At 42.6% G+C, this 8558-nt stretch overlaps 2 protein-coding genes across 2 annotated transcripts; one reads left to right on the top strand and one right to left on the bottom strand.

Moving 5' to 3' along the window:
* The first annotated feature begins 3729 nt into the window (after positions 1-3729).
* Positions 3730-6903, top strand: LOC126689974 (uncharacterized). Its single transcript, XM_050385124.1, has 6 exons — positions 3730-3743; positions 3821-3993; positions 4042-5021; positions 5118-6083; positions 6180-6407; positions 6479-6903. Exons 1-6 carry the CDS (start codon positions 3730-3732, stop codon positions 6581-6583), a joined length of 2466 nt encoding a protein of 821 aa, XP_050241081.1. The 3' UTR covers positions 6584-6903.
* Positions 6904-7242: 339 nt separating this feature from the next.
* Positions 7243-8315, bottom strand: LOC126689672 (uncharacterized). Its single transcript, XM_050384884.1, has 2 exons — positions 8008-8315; positions 7243-7907 (listed from the first exon to the last, which is right to left on the bottom strand). Exon 2 carries the CDS (start codon positions 7887-7889, stop codon positions 7362-7364), a length of 528 nt encoding a protein of 175 aa, XP_050240841.1. The 5' UTR covers positions 7890-7907; positions 8008-8315; the 3' UTR covers positions 7243-7361.
* Between the last annotated feature and the right edge of the window lie 243 nt (positions 8316-8558).

The raw sequence follows: 8558 nt of genomic DNA on the forward strand, positions 1-8558 counted from the left end.
CTTGGCTCGCCCTTCCGCTGGAGTGATGCAAGAGTTGCTTTAATTTCCCTTCACAGACCAACTGTTCCAAGTGGTCCCATAAATTCCTGCAGTTGTCTGTCGTGTGCCCATGATCCTGATGGTAATGGCAATACAAACTCGGGTTGCGTTTTCTGGGCTCCCCCGCCATCTTGTTCGACCATTTGAAGAATGGCTCGTTCTTTACTTTCTCTAAAACCTGTTGAACGGGCTCCCGAAATACTCCATTAACAACCTGGGCGTCCGTCGAGCTTGACTGCCCAACAAAATCCCTCCGTGGTCGGCTGTTATTATAACGGTCCGACCTGAAATCACTCCTCTCCTGAGGGATCACCTTAGCCTTTCCTTTCCCCTGAAGCTGATCTTCCTCGACCCTTCTATACTTGTCTATTCTATCCATCAGCTGGCGCACACTAGTGACAGGTTTACCCGTCAAGGATTTCCTCAAATCGTGATCAGTTGGGAGACCAGTTTTGAAAGTGGTTATAGCCACAAGATCATTCTTTCCCTCTATTTCGTTAAACATTTCCCAGTACCTATCCGAGTAACTCTTGAGAATCTCGCCCTCTCGCATAGACAAAGTCAACAAGGATCCCAAAGGTCGAGGAGTCCTGCTGCATGTAATAAAGCGAGCACCAAAGCCCGAGTCAACGTTTTGAAAGATCCAACAGAGTTGGCCCTTAAGCCATTGAACCACCTCATCGCCGTCAGACCCAAACTCGAGGGAAAAATCTTGCACATCAAAGCATCATCTCTGGAATGAATAGCCATCTTCTGGCTGTAATAGCTTACATGTTCCACCGGATCTGAATGGCCATCATACAGAGAGAACGTAGGCTGATGAAACCACTGAGGATGGGTAGCATTGTCTATGTTCCTCGTAAAGGGTGACTTGGAAATTTGACTCAGGGCTTTGTTCATGGCATCGTTTCCCAAGCCCCTGCTAGTTGGACTTCTACGCCTACGTCGATGGCGATGCTCTTCTTCATAGGAGAAAGTCTCGCTTTCCGGAGTTCTCGATCTCCGCCTGTAACTAGTTCCATCCGACTCCCCAGATGATGGTTCGGAGCAAGGTGGGGAACGTTCCCGCCGTGCATGGCGCAACTCTCTCTTCAAGTCTGCAATCTCACGTTGCAGATTCCCATCATGCTTCGCGTGGGAGACGTGGCTCTTCCCCCGTGAGTGGCTCCTGGTGGTATGAGTTGTACGTACACTCCCCTCACGGCCCTCTCTCCGTTCGGGACTCCTTCAAGGACCACCATGCTGAGAGCCCCTTGACTCCGCCTGATGCAGGTTGACATCCTCTTGATGCGGTCCCGCCGCGGGATGAGGTGGACCCACTTCTTCCATCGGAAACGTTGCACCGGAAGTCCTTTAAGCTAACACAAGCTCTTCCCACAGACGGCGCCAATTGTAAGGACGCGATTCGTAACGAACCGTAATGGTGTTGGGTTCGTACGTAAAAAGGCCCAAACAATATGATTTGTAGAGCGTGGGTGTAAAGAACTAGGTTAACTGTGGATTCTTAAAAAGATTCACTCTCACGTATATTAAAGGTCTCAAGTTGGTACAACAATCGTTTTCTTTTTTGATCAATACAATTCTTCTTCTCTCCTTTTGCTCTTCTCCTTTTGTCTGTGCTTTTCTCTTTTTTCTTTTTCTGTCCCAATCCTCCTCTCTCGTATGTTCTTCTTTTAGTTTATATACCACCCTTTGCCTTCCATCCTCACCGCACACGTGTAGGTTGGGTTCGGAGGATTTCTTTCTGTCCCATCCATCACCTCCTGGAACTTCCTATAGGCAGCTATAAGGCTGCCTCCTTACTGTTCAGGTATCACCTCCACATTAATGCGGCCAGAGAGTTGGTTGAGAAGTCATTAATGCGGAGGCAGCTATGGTTATAGATATTTGTCTATCTTTTCCCTTTTACCCTTGGTCTGCAATCTTATCAGCATTGGTGACGTAATTCTGAGGCCCGGTTGCCACAAGACTGCGCCCTGTTCGTTCTCGGACGTGCATTGCCGAGGAGTATGGCGTCCTCGGACGAATACAGCACCTCACCCTCGTGATATTGACTACCACCCCCTTCAGTAATTACCTTATGACTGGACTTGGCCTCTTCGAACGGATACGCATCCTCGGATGGGCCACAGGCCCAACAATCCTAACCTTAATGGGCCTATTGATCGAACGGCCCCCACAAAAGGTATCATTGTTTGAAAATTTGTGGGGGACTTGTTAACACCTAAAATAGGGTATCAAAAATGAACATAGAATATATATATATATATATATATATAGAGAGAGAGAGAGAGAGAGAGAGAGAGAGAGAGAGAGAGAGAGAGAGAGAGAGAGAGAGAGAGAGAGAGAGAATTTTTTAATTGGATGCGAATTTTGACAAATCCACCATTAGATTACATCATTTTCGTATATTCTCCATATTTTTGCAAAATTTCAAGGTGATAAAAGATTATAGCCATGTCATCAACTAATTATTTAAGTTCAAGTTTTTGCAGTTTAAAATAATGTATAAAAAATGAGTTTATAGATCAAATAATAAATAGGGATAATTACACATAACCCACCTGTGGTTTGGGCGAAAATCACTTTGCCTACCCGTGGTTTGAAAAGTATCACTTAACCCACCTGAGGTATGTTTCCGTCACTCTCCGTAACCCACCTCGGTCTCTGCCGTTACAAAAACACCTTGTAACCCCAAAACAGAACATAACGCGAATCAAAACCCCCAAAACTCAAACACTTTTCGAGAGAGACACCCAAGGTGCAATCAGGCTTGTTCTTCGCGGTTTGGAGCGTGTAGAGAGGGAGAAAGCACTTCTTTTGCATCATCGAACCTGGGCAAGGTATGTGTGATGTTTTTTCATCTGCATTTGGGTTCTTGATGTCATTTTTTTATGGTGACCCACCCACGTAGTTAGGTTTTGCTGTTCATCTGCACAATAAAATTTTTTTTGTATGTTAAATTAGCATTTTGCTATTTATGTGTAGAATCGCTTAGGATATGCATTTTGCTATTGTTGTTTCTATAATGCATTTTGTCAATGATTGCACTTGTTTGTGAAGTGTGGGTAGTGTGGTCCCTATGAATTTGTTGGGAGTCTGGTTTTGCATGTGCTTTATGTGGTCCTTTGTCCGTGTGTTGTTGTCAATTTGTTGCCTTGTTGTCTCTTTTGGCTTCTTCTCACTTTCTGCATGTCAGTGTGTGTAAACATTGAGACTTATTTTAATTGCAGATGGATGATGTCACATTTGACCTTGAAATTCATGTTGGGGGATGTTTTGTGGAGGAGCCAACCATACAATATGTGGGTGGGTCTGTACGTTTACTGACAGAGATTGACCCTGACAAGTTGAGTTACTTTGAAATTAGGGATTTATGCCATCTAGTTGGTGCTCCTAAGGAACACAGTAGATATAAGTATTTAATTCCTGATGGTGATCTACAGCATGATTTAAGAGACATAGAAACAGATACAGATGTCGTAAACATGACTAACCTTCATAAGGCATGGTATGCTGAAAAAATCATAATCTATACTGACATAGATGTGGAGCCATTGGCAGTTGAGTATCCTGATGCAGGGGGAGTGGCAGATAGTGGCGTAGGTGGTGATGCAGGGGGAGTGGCAGGGGGAGTGGCAGGTGGTGTAGGTGGTGATGCAGGGGGAGTGGCAGATGGTGTAGGTGGTCATGCAGGTGGTGATGTAAGTGGTGATGCAGCAAGGGTTGAAATAGAATTGGATAGTGATGATGATGAAGATGATGAGAATGATGATGAGAGTGATGATGAAGAAGATGTTGAGGATGTTGACATTGATGCAAGAGATGAAGAACAGAATGTTGAAGGAGATGATGATGATGATGATGATGATGATGATGATTGGCTAAATGAAGGCCTAGAGGGGGATGGCTTTGGTGATGATGTATTTGCTGCTCAAAAATCAGCTCCACAAGGTTCTGCTCCCAATACAAACCCAGAATCAAGCAATGCACCCCACACAGCCCCAGAATCAAGCAATGCACCCCACACAGCCCCTGAATCAAGCAATGCACCCCACACAGACCCTGAGTGGGCTGAGCCAGCCCTTGAGGATGACCTGGTAAGCATGGATGGGTCTGATGATGAGCAGGAACCTGAGCAAGTGGAGTTTAATGCTAAGAGTGACATGAGAAATGTTGTACTGAAGAAGGAGATGAAGTTCCCTAATGCAAAGGTGTTCAGAGCTGCTTTGAGGGAGTATGCAATCAAAAAACCTGTTGACATCAAATTCAAGCTGAATGAGAAGACCAAGATATCAGTTCACTGCAAGAATGGGTGTGGGTGGAAATGTTATGCATCTCAAATAAGTGGAGAGCTAACATTTCAAATTAAGACCTTGACTGATGAGTGTACTTGTCCCAAGTCTTTCAAAAACAGCCAAGCAACATCAGCTTATGTTGCTAAGAGGTTCGTTGAGGATTTTAGCAAAAATCCAAATTGGGAGGTGAGTGGTGTACACAACCATGTGATGCAAAATTTATCTGTTGACCTAAGTGTAAACCAAGTGTATAGGTCAAAGAGAAAGGCAAAGGATTTGATAAATGGAGATGAGCAACTGCAATATGGTGTCCTTAGGGACTATGCACAAATGATAACCACTGTAGACAAGGGGAGTAGGGTTATATTGCAGACAGAAATGGCTGAGGAGACTTCCCAGCCAAAATTTAAGAGGATGTATGTTAGGTTCAATGCTCAGAAGGTAGGATTTTTAGGTGGATGCAGGCCATTTATAGGTTTAGATGGTTGTCACATAAAGCACAGATTTGGTGGGCAAATCTTATCTGCCACTGCCAAGGATGCAAATGACAACATTTTTCCAGTAGCCATGGCTGTTGTGGAACAAGAAACCAGGGAGTCTTGGATATGGTTTTTGGAAATTTTTGCTGATGATATAGGGAGGCCAGAGGAGCTTCAGTTGGTCTTCATTTCTGATAGGCAAAAGGTATGCAAGTTTTGTTTTGTTCAGTTACACTTGAATAGTTGACTTTGTTTGCTGAACTAACTTGTTTTGTTTGTTTGTTTGCTTGCTTATTTACAGGGGCTTATACCTGCAATAGAGACACTATTCCCTACCGTGGAGCATAGATACTGTGTGAAACACATCTACAACAATTTCAAAGTTGATCACAAGGGATTGGAGCTGAAGGATGCATTGTGGAGGTGTGCTGCTGCCACAACAGCAAGGGAGTTTGAGAGATGCATGCAGTACATAAGGGATTTGGATGAAAAGGCATATGAGTATCTTGCAAACATTGCACCTGCACAGTGGACAAGGTCACACTTCACTCATAGGGCCTTAACAGATTGTTTGGTAAATAATTTGAGTGAGTCTTTTAATGCAATGATATTGAAGTCTAGGGACAAGCCTATCTTGGCAATGTTGGAGTGGATTAGGGTTAGACTTATGACTAGGCTTTACACAAAAAGGGAAGGGATACAGAAGTATGCTGGAAAGTTGTGTCCAAGCATACAAGATAGGTTGGAGAAATTGAAGGTTGAAAGTAAGGCATTTAGTGCTACCCCAGCTGGTAGTTTCCTTTATGAGGTAGGCAGTCAGTATGAGAGGCATGTAGTTGATTTGGTGAAGAAGACATGTAGCTGTAGGTCTTGGGATTTAAATGGCATTCCCTGCAAACATGCCATAACAGCCATTTATACAAACATTGAGACACCAGAAGACTATACCCACCCATGCTACTTCAAAGAAACTTACATGGAGATATACAAGGAGGTACTTCCTCCCATGCCTGGCCAGTCAGAATGGGCTGAGACTGGACAGCCTGCTCCCCTGGCACCTCACATATACAAACCACCAGGCAGACCACCCAAGCAAAGAAAGAGGGCTTCTGATGAGCCTAGGAACCCTTACAAAGCAAGTAGACAGAATAGACCTGTAAGATGTGGGAAATGCAAAAAGGAAGGGCATAACTCAAGAGGGTGCAAGGCTGGCATCATTGGGGAGACACCATGGCAGAGGAGACAGAGACTTCAAAGAGAAAAAGCTGTAAGTAATTAGGATTTAAATGGCAAAAAACAAAAAAAAAAAAACTTGTTTTTAAACTTACAATAGACACTGTATTGAAACTGGGTTTTGTTGCAGGCAAGGGAAGGGGTGCCTGCACCTAGATCTGCACCTCAGCCTGCACCTCAGCCACCATCCCAGCAGCCTACACAGACCTACAACATGATGTCTGCCACTCAGCCTTCATCCTCACAGCAAGGAAATCAACCTAGGCCATCTCACAAGAGAGCAGGATGGTTCTCTTCCTCGCAACCAGAGTTTCACACACCTAGGGAGACCTGGGATACCTTACCAAGTTCTTCACAGGTAACTTAGTCCTGGATAGTTGTGTAGCTTGGGATATTTTTTAACAAGTGGATCTATTTTTTATTTTGTAGCCTTCACATGCAAGTGGAAGCACTGGTGGTGTGAGGACTAGAGGACAGCTTGCTGCACAAAGGCCACCAAAAATGAATCCAGTGGGTGGAAAGAGGAAAGAGTAAAGGCAAGAAATGAATGAAGCTAGTGGGTACGCATGCCAGCATTGGAAGTAAACCTAGTGGGAACATGTGGGCCTTTTTGGTTTTTTTTTTTTTTGTGAAGACCACTGTTGGCCTTTTGTAATTATCAATTAGTGTAAAAAACAGTCACTGCTGGCCTTGGAATGTGCTTTTTTGTAATTACTAATTAGTGTAAAAAACAATCACTGCTGGCCTTGGAATGTGCTTTTTTGTAATTAAGGTACAATATGGAAGTTGTGATATTACAGTTTGTATGGAACAATATTTGTCCAAACTAGATTATATGGAAGTTTATTTATTGCTACTACAAATTGTGTCCAAGTATATTACTTTTATTGTGGAATGGTATGCACAACCAAATTATATGAAAGTTTATTTATTGCTACTACAAATTGTGTCCAAGTATATTTTTCTAATAGAGTGTATGGGAAGTTTTTATTGTGGAATGGTTGTTATGGTATGCACAGCCAAATTATATGGAAGTTTATTTATTGCTACTACAAATTATGTCCAAGTATACTTTTCTAATATAGTGTATGAAAGTTTTTATTGTGGAATGGTTGTTATGGTATGCACTGCTATTGTTGATAATTGACCATTACTTCTTCCATTGAATGGTTGTTAGGATATGCACACAATACTCAAGAATTGACCAATTCTTCATTCATTGACACATCAAAACATTACATCAGTAGGCTAGTGCTATTACAATACAAATTCATTAACACCATTGCCATAACTATCTCTACTAACCAATTAACTACTTCAGGGGCAACAATCTAGGTCTCTTCACTCCAGAGAACTCAATTGAGCCAAAACACAACAACATAACAATAACAAAAAAGATCCATGACAAAATGCATGCAGACTTCCACATTCTTTGCTTCTCTTCAGCAAGAATGGCTTTTTCCTTAGTTTTTGCACAGACAGCTCGAGCCTTTCTCTCCCTCTCCTTGGCTTTGGCTTCCTCTTCAAGAGCCTTTTCTGCCATTTGCCTAGCTTCTTCTGCCGTTTCCAGAGCTGTCCTTTCCCTCTCATTTGCAAGTTGGAGAGCAGTTTGAAGCCTAGACATCTTCTCTAGAGCCAAAGGTGCAGCTTCATTCCCACGAGGACAGGTTGGGTTATCAATCCAAACAAAGAAAGGACACTTAGGACCAACCTTATAACGGCTACAACCCAAGAACCTCCTCCCAAAATTGTGCAAACTCAAACTTGTTCTCAAAACACAAGTCTGCTCATTGCACATATGTCCACATGAACCCGAGAAATTACCACTTGATGAAGACATCTCAACATACCACGATTCCTGGATTTAGACTTTCACACAGTAAGTTCACACTTGAACAAAATCTGAAACCCTAAATCAGGAACAGACCCAAATGCAGATGAAAAAACATCACACATACCTTGCCCAGGTTCGATGATGCAAAAGAAGTGCTTTCTCCCTCTCCACACGCTCCAAACCGCGAAGAACAAGCCTGATTGCACCTTGGGTGTCTCTCTCGAAACGTGTTAGAGTTTTGGGGGTTTTGATTCGCGTTATGTTCTGTTTTGGGGTTACAAGGTGTTTTTGTAACGGCAGAGACCGAGGTGGGTTACGGAGAGTGACGGAAACATACCTCAGGTGGGTTAAGTGATACTTTTCAAACCACGGGTAGGCAAAGTGATTTTCGCCCAAACCACAGGTGGGTTATGTGTAATTATCCCTAATAAATAACATCTAATTGACATGAAAATTGGAATGCATGTTATAGAACATGTAATTCAACGGTGAGATTTTCAAAATATGAATTCTATAACAAGTTATTAGGTAATGTAATATTGTTTAGAGTTAATATTGTGTGTGTATATGAGTTAGGTTTAAGTTTTACCTGGTATAACTCTAAGTAATGTTACATCATCTAATATTTTTTAATCATATGTGAATTTTGATAAATCCACCGCTGGATTACATTAT

The sequence above is a fragment of the Quercus robur genome, chromosome 6 (assembly GCF_932294415.1).
Source record: "Quercus robur chromosome 6, dhQueRobu3.1, whole genome shotgun sequence".
In the NCBI taxonomy this organism is placed as follows: Eukaryota; Viridiplantae; Streptophyta; class Magnoliopsida; order Fagales; family Fagaceae; genus Quercus; species Quercus robur.

Bases quoted from the DNA above. Each gene is read 5' to 3' on its own strand.
- LOC126689974 (XM_050385124.1), top strand. The intron at 6,084-6,179 runs GTAAGTAATTAG...GTTTTGTTGCAG, and splicing joins GACTTCAAAGAGAAAAAGCT to GCAAGGGAAGGGGTGCCTGC. The intron at 6,408-6,478 runs GTAACTTAGTCC...TTTATTTTGTAG, and splicing joins CCTTACCAAGTTCTTCACAG to CCTTCACATGCAAGTGGAAG.
- LOC126689672 (XM_050384884.1), bottom strand. From the start codon at position 7,889: ATGTCTTCATCAAGTGGTAATTTCTCGGGTTCATGTGGACATATGTGC.